This window comes from Phasianus colchicus, chromosome 3, assembly GCF_987193195.1.
Source record: "Phasianus colchicus chromosome 3, bPhaCol1.hap1.1, whole genome shotgun sequence".
NCBI classification, from domain to species: domain Eukaryota; kingdom Metazoa; phylum Chordata; class Aves; order Galliformes; family Phasianidae; genus Phasianus; species Phasianus colchicus.
In genome coordinates, this window is record NC_143438.1 from 12904457 (window position 1) to 12923646 (window position 19190).

Sequence of the window (19190 nt, forward strand, 5' to 3'; positions counted from 1 at the left end):
TCTGTGAGTCTATGATCCTTACGGGTCCCTTCCAGCTTGGGATATTCTGTGATTCTACAATGTGTACTGACCAGATCTTAGTGACCTAGACTGAAATGCAGCCTTGTGCAGCATATAGAAGCAGCAAAACAAATACCAGGAAAGTTAGTAGTTACCATTGTAAAGTAGATATGGGGGTAAAAAAAGTTCAGGGACAAGGAAGAGAAAAAAAACTGCATGGAGCTGTAAAGTTTTTGTAATTTATACCAAATATATGATGTTCAAAATGATCTGTGAGAGGATATGTAGCGGGCAGACCCAACCCCATGGCACTCAGCGTGGTGCTGGCTAACCTGGGCAGCCTGATCCTGGTTGGCGACCCTACACATAGCAGGGGGTTGAAACTACATGATCGTTGTGGTCCTTTTCAACCCATTCTGTGATCCTATGATTCATCAGGCTGTGAGCAGACACTGCATTATATCTGGTACAAGTATTGCTATTGTTGCAAATACGCTCAGCATCTAAGGGACACGACATGCTCAGTGGGTGTTCAGGTACTCAGTGTGTCTGTGAGGGGTTCTGCCGTATCTCCACGAATCCAGATGAAGATGCGCTGGCACCGGTGGAGGCAGCGCAGCGCTCCCAGCCCACCACACCGAGGGGCGCCGCAGCGCATGCGCACATCGCGCTGGGGACCCGACTCCACGCGGAAGCAGCGCTCTGTCCGGGCAGGCGGAAGTGACGTCACGCAAGGGTTTGTCCACGCCTCGCATCTCCGCCGGGCGGTGAGTGGCGCGCGGTGCGGTTGTCGTTCCGTCGGAGGTCGCGGTGGAGAATGTCGGCGCCGCTGCGGCGCCTGCAGCAAGCGCCTCGGCACCTGCTGGTGTGCGAGAAGGGCCACGCGCGGCACGAGCGCTCCCGCCACGCGGCGCACGTGCGGGACCACGCCTACAACTGCCGCGTGAGTGCGGGCGGCGCGGCGCCGCGAGGGGAATGGAGCCGCGACCCGGAGCCGTGGGGAGGAGGGGCGGCGAGCGGGACTGGCGTTAGCTGCGGGTCTGCTTCGAGCCTCGCTTTTCCGGCCAGCTGCAGTCATCTTTTTGCACGGCGCGTGAGACGCGCAAGCCAGAGGTGTGTGCGTGCTCACACGGCTGCGTTTCGAAGACGATAGCCTGAAGCGACTCGCTCGTTCCTTTTATGTTCTGCGTTTCTTGCTTTTCATCCCTCACGCGTTTCGGGTGCGATTCGCGTTACGGCTGTGCTCCCAGCAGGTGTCTGTGCTGATCCCCGAGTGCGGCGTGCTGCCACAAGTGCTGAAAAGCGCCGTGGCGGACCTCGGGGAGTACTACGTGGTGAGGGGCTTGTCCGTCCATCAGCTGGTCGCTCACGAATTCGTTGAGTCCTTTGTGAGGAAAGGTAAGGCTGTATCATACGCACAAGGCTCCTCTTTTCTTCCGTGAGCAGCAACTTAATTTGCAGCTGTTTAGCGTGTTGTAAAGAAAGGGAAGAAACTGCGATAATAAAATCTGTGCATTTCTTTATCTTTTTTTTTTCTTTTTTTTTTCCTGCTTTGTGATACCAGCATTTACCAACGGGGCCAAAAGATACACTTGATCCCTCTTTTTTTTTCCTCCATTCCATCTAAATTCTGCAAGCCAGCTGACAGGAGGGCTTCTATATGTAGTCTCACCTCTCGTCTTCTACAGCTTATGCAGAAGTCACCTCTCTTCTCAGAGACGTGACTGAGCAGAGGGTTGTTAGAGTTAGGGTAGCATGGTCAGGATGTGGTTGGACTTGATGACCTTTAAGGTCTCTTCCAACCTGAACAATCCTGTGGTTCTCCTCTCTGATCCCTTCGTATTTCAACACAGTGCAGCCTGTGCCTGTTTTCCTAAATGCAAGGAAGACTTTTTTGCTGGCTTTTTTTTCTTTTGGGTGATGAAGTTGTGGCCCATCCTTTCACAGTAAGAGAGAAGTTGCAGAGAAAAATCAGAAAGATGCTGCCTCTGCCCAGCAAACCTGTTTTGCATATTCAAAGTATGTTGTTTTCCAAAGTATGTTTGGCTCCTGATGAATGTTGCATCTTTTGGATGATTGCCAGGGAGGAAAGCAAGCTTTAAAGGCAAAACAAAGGAGAAAAAACATGTCAGACGAACAGGGAAGTAAGAAATCAATTTCTTGATATACAAAATGTAATACCACTTGCATATTAGCAAGTTTACTCTATTTGACTCTCGTGTTTCTAATAACACGTCAAAAACAGAAAAGTTTTGTGAAAGTATCTGCCACAAAATATGTTGATGATGTAAGCATTTTCCTCCTTGCTTTTACGTGAATTAGTAACCCGTATAGTTCAGGAAAAAACATATTTCACTGCAAAGGTAGTGGAAGCAGGGGCAGGTACCCTGGCAAGGGTATGGGGATGCTGCTAGGCTGTATAGGGGTGGGGTCAGGAAGGCCAGGGCCCAGCTGTAACTGGACTTGGCAAGGGGTGAAAGAAGAACAAGGACTTTTATGGGTATATAAACCAGAAAATGAGAGTCCAAGAGGGTAGCAGAACAGGCAGACTGGTAACAACAGAGAAAGAAAAGGCTGAGGTACTTGACAATTTTTTTGCCTCAGTCTTCACTGGCAACTGCTCTTCATGCAGCCCTCGAGTGGATGGTTCAGAAGATATTTGGAAAGTCACAGCCATTGGGTGAAGTCCCTGTTGACTGGAAAAATGACAATGTCACACACTTCTTTAAGACATAGAAAGCATGACCCAGTGAACTGTTGACCTGTCAGTCTCTTCTCTGTGCTGAGGAAGATCATGGAGCAGATCCTCCTGGAAGCTATGCTAAGGGACACATGGAAGAGAGGGAGGTGATGTGGGACAACCAGCATGGCTTCACCAAGGGCAGATCTTTCCTGACCAACCTTGTCACTTTTTATTATGGTGTAACTGACAGTGGACAAGGGAAGAGATGCTGCTTTCATCTGTAAGGCCTTCGATATATGGCTCCCTGTAACATCTTTATCTGGATTTGATGGGTGGTCTGCTCAACAGATGAGAAACTGGTTGCAAGATCCTACCCAGAGAATGATGGTCAATGGCTCAGTCCAGGTGGAGATCAGTGATGAATGGTGTCCCTCAGGGGTCAGTACTGGAACAAATGCTCTTTAACATCTTCATCAATGGCGTTAACAGTGGGAATGTGTGCACCAGCGGCAAGTTTGCAGATGACAAGAAGCTGTATGGTGTGATCAACACATCTGAGAGATGGGATGCCATCCAGAGAGATCTGGGCAGGCTTGAGCAGTGAGCATGGGAGACCCTCATGAGGTTCGACATGTTCAAGTGCAAGGTTCTGCTCCTGGTTCATGGCAACTCCTGCTGTCAGTACAAGCTGAGGGATGAAAGGATGGAAAGGACCTGCTGAAAAAGGCCTGGGGGTAATGGTGGATGGCAAGATGGACATGAACCAGCAGTGTGCCCTCACAGTCCAGAAAGCCAACCATATCCTGGGCTGTATCAAAAGAAGCATGGCCAGCAAGGCAAGGCAGGTGATCCTGCCCCTCTACTCTGTGCTGGTGAGCCCTCACCTGGAGCACTGCATCCAGATATGAAGTCCTCAGTTCAGGAGAGATGTGGACCTGTTGGCTCTAGGGGAGTGCCATAGAAATTATTCAGGAGTTGGAACACCTCTCCTACAGTGGCAGGCTGAGAGATCTGGGGCTGTTCAGCCTGGAGAAGAGAAGGTTCTGGGGAGACCTGATAGTGGCCTTTCAGTATCTAAAGGGGGACTATTAGAAAGAAGGGGACAGAGTCTTTAGCAGGGTCTGTTTTGATAGGACAACAGGAAATGGTTTCATACTGAAAGAGGGGAAATTTAGATTGGACATAGAAAGAAGCTTTTTCCAATGAGGGTGGTGAGGCACTGGAACAGCTGCCCAGAGAAGTGGTGGATGCCCTGTCCCTGGAGACACTCAAGGTAAGGCTGGACAGAGCTCTGAGTGACCTGATGTAGCAGTAGGTGTCCCTGTTCATTGCACAGGAGTTGAACCATTAGAGGTCTCTTCCAACTCAATGCTGTGTACGGTTACTTCCTTGCTGTGTTTGCACATGGAAGTAATGTGTGTCTGGATTGAGGCATGTTGGTAATGTTACCTGTACTACAAGTCCTTAGCAATAGTACCATTGTAAACTTTATAAAATTAATAACAGACATTTTGTTTGAGAAGGAGGAAGAAAGTTACCTAGTAAAAACACAAGAATTAAGAATAATTCAAAAGACTTGGTGCGTGTGTGAGTATCTTGAAGTGAATGTTTCCTGCTTGTTAGATCTTTCCCTAGAGGCTGCATAATCTCAGAATTTTCTGCTTTACTATTAAAGGTTCATGCTATGCACTTGCGTATAACACCAGAATTGATCAAGATAACACAGCAGCTTTACTACCAACTGGTATGTTCTTTTGATTTTTAAGATATATGCGTTGATTATGAGTTCCAGTGTTGGTGGTTTTGTGTCTTTTGTTGTTTTTTTTTTATGTGGAATTATGTAAACTGGAAGGTGGGCCAACTGTACTTGCCTGCTTTATGAGAAGTATGCTAAAATAATTCAGCTTCTTTGATTTACACTGTTAAATGATTTTGTCTAAAGGAAAGTAAAATAAAAAATCAATGTTGCTTATGGATAGTACTAGATGTCAGTGCTTCTGGCAGAAATAGCTACACATGAATATTTTTCTCAATACACTGTGTTCCAACTTCTTGTTTCATACTGGTCTTAAAGATACAACCTGTACAAAAAAAGAAATAATGAACATTGTTTGGGAATACCTTTTGAAATAGTCAGTGATAATTATTTGAGAAATGTTTAACATGAAAAACCTCTCCTGTGTTCCCAGCATTATTTTATGACAAAGCATTATTTCTCAGATGGAGTTTTGCACTCAAAGAAAATAATGGAACTATTCTAACATTCAAATATGTTTTAACGTTTAAGTTTGTGTATCAAATGTAATAGAAACACAAATTGGGTTATCTGCCCTCTAGCTCAAGGTGTTAAAACAGATCAGGTACCTATCAGGGCATAAGAAAATTCAAATTTTTCAGAGGAGGAATTATTTTATGTACTCCATTAGCGTAGTCCTAGCAGAACAGGTACTTGGTAGTGACTGAGTTTGTATGGTGCAGTTATTACCAGCTGTGCAGCATTAATGTTTCTGGTGATGTCAATGTTTGAAACCTTCAGCACAACTGTATTTGTTTGTATTCTGTATTATACTGTTACATATATTGTAGTAGAATTGAAATACTGTGGCAGCAATCTTTTGTGTTCCAATTGCGTACCAAGTGGCAGCTGCCAGATTTGGCTTGTGAGCCAGGGTGTGGAGGTGCTTCTGAGCATTATCTGCTCATTGCTAATAAGCATGTTTCACTCAGTGAGAACAGTCCTGTAGGAGCAGGAGGTAATGCATTTGTATGTTTAATTGAGCAGAGCATGAAGGAATGTTTACAAAATCAGGTCCCAAGTGTAGCTCTGTGTTCAGCCAGTGACACAGCAAATGTAGGAGTCAAGCAGAGGAAGGATTGAGTGAAAGACTCCTGTAGTACAGTAAAACAAACAAAAAAACCTGTGTCTAAATCAGTAACAACATTGTACTTTTCTCATTCAAATTCATAAGGCCTGTAGGATAATAAAGAACAATTGAATTTAAATATCAGGAGCAGATCTGGTAATCAGCTTAACTGAAACTAAGGAGTCTGGATTACATTAGCAATACCGAGTGATCCAAAGTTAACATTGTATAAAGTATGTGGTTCTCAGGAGACTTCAAGGGAACTAAATTGAAAAATTATTTACATTAAAATTTGTTTTGTTTATAGGAAAACTAATTCTGTCAGTAGATAAAGATACTTATGAGGAACTTGGACTACAAGGCCGCCCTTCTCGGTATTCTGGTAAAAAACCAATGAGATACAGTAAGTGTAAATGATATTAACAGTGCTTACTTCAGATCTGTTTGTGAAATGCCTTGTTAGGATGCTAAAACAGCAACTCTGAAACTTACCTTTCCTTAAAAATGATGGTATTTTTCCAGATGTAGGTAGAAAAGATTGCATGAAGAGAAAAACTGAATTTTCGAAATGAAAAAGGAGATAAACATTCTCAGGGGTATTCTATGAAGTCTCTAATTTTTGGTGTTCTGATTAAGTGCTTATATTGGAGTAGAACTGAAGAATTTTTGCTTTGTGAGGTATCTGTGCCTTCTGATTTAAGAGGAAAGGTTGAATCCTGAGACTCTTCAGTCTGGGGAAGAAAAGGCTGGGAGGGGGTCTCACTGCTGTTTATAAATACGCAAAGCATGAGAGTCAAGTTGATGGGGGCAGACTCTTTTTGGTGGTGTGCAGCAATAGAACAAGGGGTACTGGTCAGAAACTGGAACACAGGAAGCCCTATATTGGGACTTTGTTTCCTAGTGATGGCAACAACAGTTCCATGTTACATCAAAATAAAGATGGCAGGAGGAGGTTACTTACATAAAGGGGAGTCATATTTGCATACTTTGTAAAGATGCTGTACATGTGAAAAGGTATTTTAATGCTATTTGGTTTCCTTGTTTTAATTCTTAACTTTGGTATTAAATTTAGTCTACTGAATTAAAATAGCTTTTGTACATTTTTGCAGTTATAACTATTGACTTGACCGATTCCAGCTTTCACCCTGATGGCAAGAAACATAAGAGGGTGCTTTGGGCCTTGAAAGAAAAGAAACCTTTAGAATTTGACTTCTTACTGGCTTGGTATAATTCAGGTAATAAGAACTGAATGTAAAACTAAAATGGAACTGACATGATGTCCAAATGTTTGTAGTTTTCTGCTTTTCTCCAGTATTGTCCAATTGTATTTCCTCAGAACAGATCGTTTTGTGTATGCAGCATTTGCATTGACAAAAAGCCCAGGAGCCATGCCTTATCAGAATTTTATGTGCAGCTTGAAGTCACTAAGAAGTCTCACACTAGTGAGATGTCAGAGAGGTTCTCGAGTGTGCTTTCCCATCTGCTCTTTACATTCTTAGTGATTCTGGACTCTTTCAAGTCTGAGTGTTACTGATGTGAGAAATTAAAGCTGCTTTCAAGCTCCTTCAGCTTTGCCCTGTGTTTCACTTAATAGTCCTTCTGGTTTCCCCACCTTTTTTAATACAAACTGTGTTACATGGATTCATCCTTGTTTGTCATTACAGAAGTGGTTTAAGGCTTTGCAGTTTCTTCCCTTGTCATCTTCAGGAAAGAGTCACAGTGAAGACTCCTGCTACCATAAATGGTGACATAAATCCAGCTCAGGTGGCAGATCCTCAGGCTCAGCTTGCTTAGATTTATTGACTCTGGGCAGAAAGCAAAATGCTGTTAGGGCCAGTACGCATTTATTCCTGCCGTGTAGCAGCATTCAGGAAGAACAGTATCCCTTTTCTTCAGCTTCTTATGGCCAAAAAACTGTAGTCAGGTTAATCATCTTCTAAATACAGAGTTAAATCAGAATGTCGTTCTGTGCAAGAATCAAGTTTGTAACATAGGAAGACTCTTTCTTTGTACTGACAAAAATAAAAACAGTCATAGATTTTATTTATAGGCACTGAGGCATTGTGTGGATTCTTCTGGAAGGGGAAAGGAGGGCTGTATTTTCTTAGAGCGTCCTTGTCTTCCATGAGCATTGTGTTTGCAGCTTTCCTGCTGAACCCTAGTGCTTCTTGCCATGGCCAGCACTGCTGGAGGCTTGTAAACATTCCTATTGCTTTCCAAAAGTAGGGTTTTCAGTTTTCATACCATTTTTTTTTCTTTTTTTTCCCCCCTATTTCTTGATTCTGGTGCTCAGAGAAACAGAAAGAAGGAATACGGAGTGTCTCATGTGTTTAATGACAGAATCAAAGCCATCTTTTCTTCTCTGTTCTACTGCTGTAATTTCTATGGCAATTTTAAATATTTATTGGCTGAAATTCACTGGACTGTGACAATGTAGCTGGTTGTTGTGGGCATGGAAAGCTGTGCTGTAGCTACAGGAGCTGTTCTGTTAAGAGTCCTGGCTGTAGCCTTGGAGATTTCCTGAAGTTAGGACTACAGCTGAAGTTTCTATTTAGAGGGGACATTTAAAATGTATCCATTTTTGTTCGATCCAGAATTCTCAGGCAATATTATGTGTTCTTTGAGCCTGTTAGTGTAACAAGTACTTAAGGGAAGAATAGACTGAAGGAGGATTGTCCTGATGCACTTCAAACATAAATACGCATGTATCTTTATGTAAACATACAAGCTAACAGAAGTTCAGTATCTGTCATGTGGGCCCTTCTGCATTTGGACAGCTTTTTGTGCAGGATGATTAAAAAGGGTCAGTTTAGCCCTCCTCCTCCAAGTGATCCCTTCGGTAGGATAGGTATGGTGATGGAGCTTAAGCAGTCCAGAATTTTTGATAGTGGGCCACAGATATTGTATTCTGCTGCATAGTTAACTATGTCCTGTTCCTGAATTTCATCTGTTCTTTCTCACTTCAAGGTGTTTGTCCCTCAGACTATCCTAGTATTTTTCTTGACACGATTGATAAATCTGTTCTCAAACCTGTAGTCAGCTGCTCACTTTTTCACTGTTTGGGAAGTGGTGTTCTAGTGTGGCAGCTAAGCAGATGGGAGAGCTGCTTGTCTCCGTGGCTAATTCTGATCTTTTACTGGGATGATCTTAAGTTCAGTGTATCTGAAGATGATTTCTCAATTTGCTGTGAATCAGTAATTTTTCCCTTGAACCCCCCTGGCTCCTAGATGAAGTTTCCCATCACACAAAGAACATCAAGTATACAGTCTTTAATAATGGGATCAAATCTCCTGGAATGATTCTTATTTGTTGTCCTCCGCTGAGAAAACTAAAAGCCTCACTACCTGGGCATGCTGAGTAAAAGACATGAGTGCCTTTTAGGAAACTGGGAGGGGACACTTTTGGTGCTTATGAAGTTGTGTTCCAGGAGAATTTATGAGACTATAACTTTTTGTAAAGTGTTCCTGAGAACTGCAGGAGTTCATTCCATTAAGTTGGTTTTGCTTCCAGATTCCATGCTGTCTCTATGAGGCAGTTCTTACTGAACTAGTGGTTCTGGGATCCCTCTGGATGCTCTGTGCTCTTGGAAGAAATTCTTCTGAGCTTAATTTCAGTTAAATGATTTTAGAGATGCAGTATATCCATTTACATCTGCCTTATATATGCTCTCCTTTACTCTTAAATGCTTGAAAAATTTCTAGAGGTGCTGAGCTGGAGGTGACCTAATGATGCAGTGCATGTGTCATGCTTGCACAGCAGCAGGAATTGGTCTGTGAGTAAAGAGGGGATGTATACATGGACAGTCATAAGCCAAAATGTTCCCTAGGCTTCTGTGTACAAGGGTGGGTATACATACAGTGTGAGTGCACTTGCAATCCACTTTGTTTTGGGGGGCAAGTTAATAGGCAAGTAGCTTTCCTTTTATGAATACCTTTTCAGGACACCTTGAATTCATGTAAGTATTATTTCATTATTTGCCCAGTTAGTTTTGCTTGAATTTTCTACTGTCAGATCTATTTCTATGTTTACTACTTAAATAGTAATCATAGAATGGCCTGGGTCAAAAAGGACCACAGTGATCATCTAATTTCAACCTCTGCTATGTGCAGGGTTACCAAACAGCAGACCAGGCTGCCCAGAGCCACATCCAGCCTGGCCTTGAATGCCTCCAGGCATGGGGCATCCACAACCTTCTTGGGCAACCTGTTCCAGTGTGTCACCACCCTCTGAGTGAAGAACTTCCTCCTAATATCTAACCTAAACCTCCCCTGTCTCAGGTTAAAACCATTCCCCCTTGTCCTATCACTATCCACCCATGTAAACAGCCATTCCCCCTCCTGTTCATACACTCCCTTCAAGTACTGGAAGGCCACCATGAGGTCTCCCTGGAGCCTTCTCTCCTCCAAGCTAAACAAGCCCTGTTCCCTTAACCTTTCCTCATAGGAGAGGTGCTCCAGCCCTCTGATCATCTTAGTGGCCCTCCTCTGGACCCGCTCCAAGAGCTCTGCATCCTTCTGTACTGCAGGCCCCAGGCCTGGACGCAGTGCTGCAGATGGGGCCTCACAAGAGCTGAGCAGAGGGGGACAATCACCTCCCTCTCCCTGCTGGCCACCCCTTTTTTAATGCAGCCCAGAACACAGTTGCCTTCCAGGCTGCAAGTGCACACTGCTGGCTCATGTCCAGCTTCTTGTCCACCAGGACCCCCAAGTCCTTCTCTGCAGGGCTGCTTTCCAAGAGCTCTTCCCCCAGTTTGTATAAATACCTGGGATTGCCCCAACCCAAGTGCAGCACCCTGCACTTGGCCTTATTGAACCCGTCATTAGGTTTTCATGGGCCCACTTCTCCAGCCTCTCCTGTACCCTCTGGATGGCTTGCCTTCCTTCCACTGTATTGACCACACTGCTCAGCTTAGTGTCATCCATGAACTTGCTGAGGGTGCACTCGATACCATTCTTGATGTCATTGATAAAGATGTTGAAGAGCACTGGTCTCAAGACCAACCCCTTAGGGACACTGCTTGTGACCAGCCTCCACCCTGACACAGAACCATTGATCAGCCAGCCAATTCCTAATCCATCAAACAGCCCATCCTTCAAACCCACACCTCTCCAATTTAGAGAGAAGGATTTGTTAGGGATCATGTCAGATGCCTTGCAGAAGTTCAGGTAGATGACATCAATCACCGTTCCCCCAGTAAGGTTGCTGAGCTGTAGTGAGTTGCTGGATTTTGTACTAATCCTTAATTCAAAGAAGATAAGGAAACTGAAAATTCTATGCCTTTTGCAAAAGAAAAGGTCGTAAGCAGTTCTAGTTGTGGTTCAACACCACACTGCATCCTTTAAACGCACATACAAATGTTTCATGACTTCAGTGTGCCTTCTGTGTAATAGTTTTGTAACAGCCCTTTGTGGTGTTGTGTTGTTAAGGTGCAGAGGGATCAACACTGATGTCATACTTTTCAAAAAACCAAATACAGGCCCTAAAGCCAAAAGTAACATTCAGCACATTAAGAGACCTGCAGTGTCCAGTGTTACAAAGCAATGAACTTCAAGGAAAGCCAGAAGAGTCCTGCAGTACAGAGGAACTGTTTGAATGGCTGGGTGCTGTCTTGAATCAAGTTAATCTGTAAGTATTTGATCTTGTTTGATCTTAAAATACATTTTAAGTAGGAAAAGCCACAATTTATTTAAGGAACAGCTAAGTAAGGATTAAGAAGGACATGTTTCTGCCAGTGGAATGTCTATTACACACTTAAGTGCTTGTTTAAAGTCCTGATTAACTTACCTGTGATTTTGAGGATACCCATGACAATTTGGGTGTCACCTGTCCATTAATTGTTTGGGTATGAATTTAGATGATATACATAAAGACTTCTTTGCTACAGGTTTTGATAGATAAAGATAAAGCTTTATTTGGAAGATTTAAAGTACACTTATTTTATTTATTCTCTTTTTTTCTTTTCCAGAGATAATGTATCTTCTAGTTTTTTGTCAACCTATTGCTGTCCTCAGCCCAACACAATAGTGGACCAGGCATTTTTGTGCACAATCACAGGCTTCATAATTCCTGAGAAGATAATTCAGTTACTGGAGCAGCTGTGGTAAGGACTTGCAGGAGGACACTCTTAGTTCATTGGGTTTTTTTAGTACTTTCTCAAAGTGATTTCAAAAATTAAACACTTGTATTCAGTAGTGCTGTTGAAAGTAAATAAAGTACAAAATGAAGACTTCAATTGGGAAATGAGCAAAAGTTTAATATTGGTATGAAAAAGCAGTAATTATTTTTGAACACTTTCCTGATGTGTGCAAGTTTGTGAATGCCTGCCCTGCATTCTAGTAATGACTTTGTTTTTATATCTTAATTTCTAAAGCACAGTGGCTCTGCTGAGCTTATACATTTTTCAGATTTCATGTCCTGAACATCATGTACCCTGAAATATGTCTGACTTAACATTTTTAACTATTGATAGAAAATATGATTGAAATCCCTTTATAAAACCAGAAAGAGCAACAAGACACTTCAAGGTTATTATGACACAGTTGATTACAGTAAATCAACTTATGTACTTTTAAATCATGCTATAACATGAATCATATAACGTGAATAGTGATGAAAAGGGTAGCTGTGGTTCTAATGCACTACCAGTCTACCTAATACTAGTGTATCTTGGATCAGTGCAAGTCTGCCTGTAATGTACATGAGCTCTACTGACAGTGATTTCTGGAGCTTCCTTGCTGCATGTGTAGGAGAATTTTTGAAGTGCATGGCTACTGATGATTGTAGCACTGGCTCAAGTCAACATTGCTGTTGGTTTGTCTGGGTGGTTATCATTACTCTGGACTCTGGAGGTCCCTTCCAACCCCTACGATTCTGTGATTCTGTGATTACTCTTCGCATTTTCAAATCTGAAGCAAAAAGCCTCACTAGTCTTATAGAGTTAGAATATGAATACCCATGGCTTCTGCTTAAGAGCAGTATATAATGCCTGGCTTTGATTATTTGTAATCCATTTGTGTCAAGCACAGCCTGTTTCTTCCTCCTATACCTTTTTTTCCCTCTAATGATGTCTGTTCTTAGAAAATGTAATACTTTTCTGAAAGGCAATACATTCTGTAGGAAATTCAGAACAACTAATTCATGATTTTAGAACTGTAACTTTTTTTGGTCATGTCTGTAAGTATGGTGGGAATAATCAAGAATCAGACTTATTTCAATTCCTAATGTCATTCTGGTAGAATATTTTCAGATTTACATATGTACTAAAGCAGGGTGTTCTTCTAAACTGTTAATTACTGATGTTCATTAAGATGAATGTTTTAAATTTTTGACCTTGTATACTTGAACTTCCTGTTCATTCCATTGTAATTATTGATAACCTTGTTTTCTTTCTTGCAGTTGCTATTTTGGTGAACCAAAACTGGCACAGTGGCTCACCTTAACTGTACATGGCTTTGCAGACAGCCCTGTTTCATGGAGAGAGAATGAACATGGTTTTCACAAAGGAGGAGAGAACTTGTACAACTTTGTCATTTTTAGAAATTTGGACTACTGGCTTCAGATGGCTTTAGGAACTAATGATGATTGTCCTCCATAATGCTGTCTACAGAAAAAGCATTCTAGTAATCCCAAGATACTGTATAAAAACATAGTTTTTATAAAAATAATTAGATAAGTTAAATCTTAAGAGGCTTTGTGTTTTTCTGTAGCGTATATTCCTTGAAGCATGACCTACAGTGGAAAGAATGGATTTTTGTTTCTTCACTGCTGTATAGTGGCTTCAGTTCTGGAAGACTACAAAATTCTATATTTAAGAAAAATATTTTGTGCATGTAAGTTCTCAGGAGTTGACTGTAGGTTGTTTCTATTTATTCTAGCATCATTTGAAAGTATTTTTAAAGATTGTTAGTATAGCAGAAATGCTAAGTCATGGCCTGAACCAGTGATTGAGCACCTGGTGAGAAGGCAGAGCCAACCCAGGGGAGCTCAGATGCAAGCAGCGAACCTGAGTGACTGGAAGGGGTGGAGCCAGGATGCACCCCTTCCCAGACCTCATTTAAGGGTTGGCAGTAGAGGCAAGGGTATCTTGCTGGAGATCCCTGCCTACCTGAGGCCTTCTGAAGGTAAGCAGATTTTCCTTTATTTCTGTTTCCACAGCTGTTTCATTTGAGCAGGTCCTTACTTGCTGCAACCTAGGATTGTGTTGCTCTGCTATCATTGCTGTACTTTCCATCATATTATAGCATTACGGTCGGTGAGCCAGCCAGGTGCTTATTTAGGATGGATTATCTAAAAAGGAAAAAGTGCACTGGATGGTCACCAGGACCACTAATACAGTGAAAGAAGAACTCCCAGGGGAAACTCCAAGATTCCTGTGCTCCCCATGGCTAAGTTCTGCATTGCTTATTAAAGAATGGGGTCTTATAAGGGGCAACGTTCCCATTATTAAATCCCCTTCAAAGAAGTGGCTTACTTTTTGAATAAATGAGGATAAAATCTTTTGACAACTGAGAAAATAGTAGCAGTATCTGCTGTGGCATGGCCACTGCTACTCACTATTAATGCATATCATTCCTTGTAGGAAGAATTAAAAGATGAAAACAAGCTTTTTTTTAAAAAAAGCCTATATTAGGCAACTGGGAAATGAAATTACATCTTGGACAGGGCAAACTCCTCCACCTTCAACTGGAACTTCCCCTTTGAAATTAAAATCCATGTTATTAAGAGGGGAAAAGAACTTGGATCAGAAGATCCTTGGATCCTAGTTGAATCAAAAAAAAAAAACAACAAAAAGGCGGCAAAGCAGATTAAAATTCATCTAGAGGATTTGGAAGCCTCAGATCCTCTAGAAATAAGTCCAGTAATAACTCAAAAAGATAAATAAAATCCAGGATAGACCAACAGGGTTGACACTTGAAGAGCAGCCCCCTGCCCACAATGCACAACATGTAACAGCATGCCCATGCACAGCTGCTGAACTTCTGGATTTGTTGCAACAATTTAAACAAGGACCTCATGAAAGCATGGCTTTTGAGATTATGGGATGTGGGGGCTGAAAGCATGGTAGTTAATGGGCCCAAGATCTTCCAACCTGCATCCATTACTATGCATCTGGCCCTCAGACAGAGGCTGTAATGTGATAATAATACATAACAAAGAAAACTATTCTTCAATTCGGCAGGTAATAGCAGCATGTAAAAATTACATGGCCAAACAAAAGTGATGTACTGATCAATACCAGTTCATGGACATCAATGGAAGAACTCCAAAGTTATATCAGAGAACTAGGGATGAAGGAGGCCATTAATGATGCATTTGTGAGTCCTGACCTGGTTAAGTTTTCAGCAGGAATGAGGGACCTCATACTACAACAAGCTCCTCCCCACCAGTATGAGGCACTGGTATCCATACTGAATCCTTCAGTGGCCTTGGAGGCCATCATCCAACAAGCCACCCAATTGGTGGCTGAACTGAGGGAGACAGAGCACCTTTGGAATAGGTGCAATATCTGAACATTGGAAGGGGCTGAGGTCATCCCCTAATTAAAAGGGGGAGTCCTGCCCCATGGACTCCTCAGTTGGGACCCATACAGGTATCCTGAAAGCAGAAGCTTCATGATTTAATCTAGGCTGGGGTTCAATTTGATAAAATCAATTGCTAGCCCATTCACATCCTCCTCCAGCTGTGGGGACAGGGGGAAGACAAGTAGAAGTTTCAAAATATCCCTAAAAAAAGCAGGGGTAAGAACTATTGAAAAAATACCAATAAGAACATGGAACCTGAAAGATATCCTAGTTCCCAGTAAAAGTCTTCTCAAGTGACCCCAGTCGCTATGCCTGACCTACCTGAGAAAAAAGAATTGGCAATTACTCAGTTATTTGCATAACAGGGAATGCCAGCTATTCTGCACCTAGGGCCCCCAGATGGGACCGGAGGCCTTATGTCAAGCTGACTATTTTTTAGTCCCAGAAGAACATACAGTTGTATAATTGATGAATACACAGATATTATGATTAAGAAATGTACAAGAAAGTTAGACTGAACAGGTTACACGCTAAAGAATAATAGATGAAAAGCTTACCCCCTGTCCTGGGCTCACTGAGAAGACTCCAGAGGAGTGATCTCCAAAAGAGATCCTCCCCTAGTGGTAGTCAGCTCTTAAATGGGGTCTAGGAGAGGTGGAGCAAGGCTCCACCCCTTTTGATAGCACAGGTGAATTGCCTTCACCTGTGCTCCCAGAGGTAACTCATTGCTTGTCTCAGGTGGTCAGTCAGAGGTTTAGGCCATTCCATACAACAGTGAATTATGGCACTAGATGACATGGGTTTAGAAATGTCTGTTATTTATGGCGATCCAACCAAATGCCAGGGAGATAGAGTGATGATTGGTGGGTTTGGGAGACAGACCATCTCTGTAAGCCAGACATGGTTGAGGTTGGGGCTTGGGAATCTCCCACCCCAGGAGTATAAGCTGTCTATTGCCTCAGTCCTGGAGTATATACTGGGCATAGACATACTATGGGGTCTGACACTCTAGAGGACTGTTGGAGAGTTCACACTGAGAGAGATGTAGTATCTAGCTGGTGTGGGCGATATTAAGAGGCCATGTGAAACATGAGCCTCTTTGCCAAATCCATGCTGGATTACTATTACTAAACAGTATAGACTCCTGGGGAGGCAGGAGGAAATCAGTAGAACAGTGCAGGAACTAGAAAAGGTAGGCATCATAAGACCTGCACATAGCCCATACAATTCTCCCATATCGTCAGTACAGAAATCAGTTGGCATGTGGAAAATGACAGTGGATTACGGAAAATTAAACAAGGTCACACCATCCATTCATGCAGCTGTACCCAATATTGCCTCCTTGATGGACACAGTGAGTAAGGAGATAGAAACCTACCATTGTGTCCTGGACTTTTGCAAATGCATTCTTCAGTGCTCCCATTCATGATGAATCACAAGACCAGTTTGCATTTACGTGGGGAGGGGAGGCAGGCAGTGGACCTTTCAGGTCCTGCTGCAAGGGTATGTGCATTCACCAACCTCTTGTCATAACTTAGTGATACATGAACTTGGAGATTGAAATAATCCTAACAACATCAAGCTATACCTCTATACTGATGATCTCGCTTTGACATCTGACTCGCTGGAGGCACTAGGAAAGGCAGTAGATTTGTTAAATACTCATTTACAAGAGAAAGGGTGGGGTATAAACCCACAAGAGGTGCATGGACCCATCTTGTTGATGAAATGCCTGGGTGTAATTTGATTGGAAAGACCAAAGTACTACTCAGTGCAATAATAGACAAGGTTCAGGCATTCCCAGTCCCTACCATGCCAAGGCATCTGCAAGAAGTTTGGGGTATGCTGTGATACTGGCCTTCATTTATACCCCAGTTAGTGCAGCTGCTGAGGCCTTTGTATCGATCGACTCACAAAGGCCAAAAACGGGACTAGGTGAGAACAGAACAGGAGGCCTTCCAGCAAGCAAAGCTAGCTGTTATAAACAGGCCCAGGCACTGGGTATATTCGACTGCACCCTTACAGCCAAACTAGACGTCTGTGTAACTCTGGGTGGGTTTGGCTGGGGCCTGTGGCAGTGTCAAAATTCTGTTTGAACCCCAGTTAGGTTCTGGTCTCAGGTTTGATGTGAAGCAGAAGAAAGGAATATGGCCTGTGTCTTGCGGTGGAGGGCAAACCTACCCCTTCTGGTACCTCTGAAACATCTATGCTATTTCCTTTGAGTCTCTTTGAGTCACAGGATCATCAGGAGGAGCAACATGACATCGAGATGCTCTACTGTCAGTATAAGTTCAGCATGACACCCAGTGGTGTACTATATGGGACTGATACATTTCGAGCTGAACCTTCCCTGGTTCAGGGAAGCACCAGAGAGCCACTGAGTGCCAGCCCACAAAGGAACATCAACCTCAACCAAGAACCAATCATCAATCGTCTTGTATTTTGTCAGCCTACACTGTGACAGGCAAATTGTACAAAGCATTGTGGTATACTGGATCACTGTAATGGAAAGGGGTTACCTTCAACCTGCTCAATCTTTGGTTCACACCGTGAAGGGGTTGAGTGTAGCAGAAATGCTAAGTCACCAGTGATTGAGCACCTGGTAGGAAGGCAGGACCAAGCCAGGGGAGCTCAGGTGCAAGCAATACACTGAGTGACTGGAAGGAGTGGAGCCAGAATCCACCCTTTCCCAGACCACGTTTAAGGGTTGGCAGCAAAGGTAATTGAGGAATTGAGATTCCTGTCTACCTGAGGCCTTTCAAAGGTAGGTAGGGTTTTGGTTTTTTTTTTTTAAATTGTTTTTGCATCTGTGGCTGCTGTATTTGTGCTTATTCTTCTTTGCTGTAGCCTTAGATTGTGTCACTCTGCTATTATTGCTGTACTTTCCATTGCATTATAGAATTACAGTCAGTTAAAGTATTAGGGGGAAAAGCTCTTTTGGGGTTGAATGTTCTTTTTACTTTAAAGATCTGTAAAAACTTTTAAATGTATGCTTAAGTCATCAGTGTACATGCAGGTGCAAGAAAAAAAAAAGGCATGCCTTCTCTGTAAATTAGAAAAAGGGAGAAGAGAGTTGAAGAGAAGATACATAAGAGTAAGTGGGACACCTGCTGAACATGGATAGGAATGATGTGGCTATAGACCTGCTTTTTGGATATTGCAGATCACAGGTGGTTACCAGAAACAAGCTGTTACTAACAGCAATTCTAAAGCCTTATTGCTGATTATTATCTTTTTGTTAATTCCTCATGTACCCCCATGTCTCTGCTTCTAGAACTGGCTTATGTTCTTGCTTATAAAGAAAGCCTTCACTGTCTTGATATCACAGACATACGTTTCAGGAAACAACACCCATGGATATCCTCAAACAATTTAGCTGAATTGAAACAGCTTTTGTTAGTAATAAACAGGTAACACTAAGAGCATAGGCAGCTTGAAAATATCCAATCTAAATCATGATAAAACTTATGAAAGATTGGTTGGTGTTTTTCTTGGTAGTTCACTGTTTGTTTTACAAAATCAGTATTTTTAAAGTACCAATGCAGTCTGAAATGAAAATTGTACTGTGTGGTGGAGAAATAGTAGTGATGAACTGTGGAGGAAAAACTCAAGATCTCCTATCAGCGTGAGCGGAACAGAAAAGCTGAAAACCTGGGGGAAGCAGTTGGAATTTTTGTTGTTTATTGATCCTTTTCTGTGAGGAAAATCATCCTGGATGATAACTGGGTGGTATTTGTCATACACCTCCATCATACATAACCCCTTTTGCTCAACTTTAAGCATTTTGCAAACACACGACTGTGACAAATCAGCGTGCTGTTTTCTAACTCAGTACATTGTTTTTCACAGTTATCCTGCCTTGAGGTGTTTCTAATGAATTACCAGGAGCAGAAATACTGCCTTGTCACATGTGCAGACATAAACTCACAGAATGAATGGTGAACAAGAGTCTTGGAAAGTTCTTAGCTTGGTTCTGGTTCTTGACTAGTGGACATTTACTGTGGCTGGCTCAAACATTACTGTTTCATTACTATGCAGCAGTGTAGATGACTTCATTTATTGGTTAAAGTTTGCTTTTGAAAGCCTCTGTTTAGGGGTTACACCACACTTCAACTTCCACAA

General features: G+C 42.5%; 1 protein-coding gene across 2 annotated transcripts; it reads left to right on the forward strand.

Annotated features, from left to right (window-relative positions):
* The first annotated feature begins 293 nt into the window (after nt 1-293).
* RPP40 (ribonuclease P/MRP subunit p40) lies at nt 294-19190 on the forward strand. 2 transcript variants are annotated; one of them, XM_090136986.1, is made up of 8 exons: nt 294-767; nt 1254-1398; nt 4359-4427; nt 5855-5950; nt 6657-6782; nt 10974-11172; nt 11513-11647; nt 12943-19190. In XM_090136986.1, the coding sequence occupies exons 1-8, from the start codon at nt 585-587 to the stop codon at nt 13139-13141; spliced, it is 1152 nt and encodes a 383-aa protein (XP_089993112.1). In that variant the 5' UTR covers nt 294-584; the 3' UTR covers nt 13142-19190. The 2 variants fall into 2 exon arrangements, with proteins under 2 accessions (XP_089993112.1, XP_031445174.1); XM_031589314.2 differs by having other exon boundaries at nt 743-943; nt 12943-17832.

What these genes read in the sequence shown, in the direction of transcription:
- RPP40 (XM_090136986.1), top strand. Translation starts at nt 585, where the DNA reads ATGAAGATGCGCTGGCACCGGTGGAGGCAGCGCAGCGCTCCCAGCCCA. An exon ending in TAAAAAACCAATGAGATACA is followed by an intron (nt 5,951 to 6,656) that starts GTAAGTGTAAAT and finishes ACATTTTTGCAG; the next exon opens with TTATAACTATTGACTTGACC. An exon ending in GTCTTGAATCAAGTTAATCT is followed by an intron (nt 11,173 to 11,512) that starts GTAAGTATTTGA and finishes TTTCTTTTCCAG; the next exon opens with AGATAATGTATCTTCTAGTT.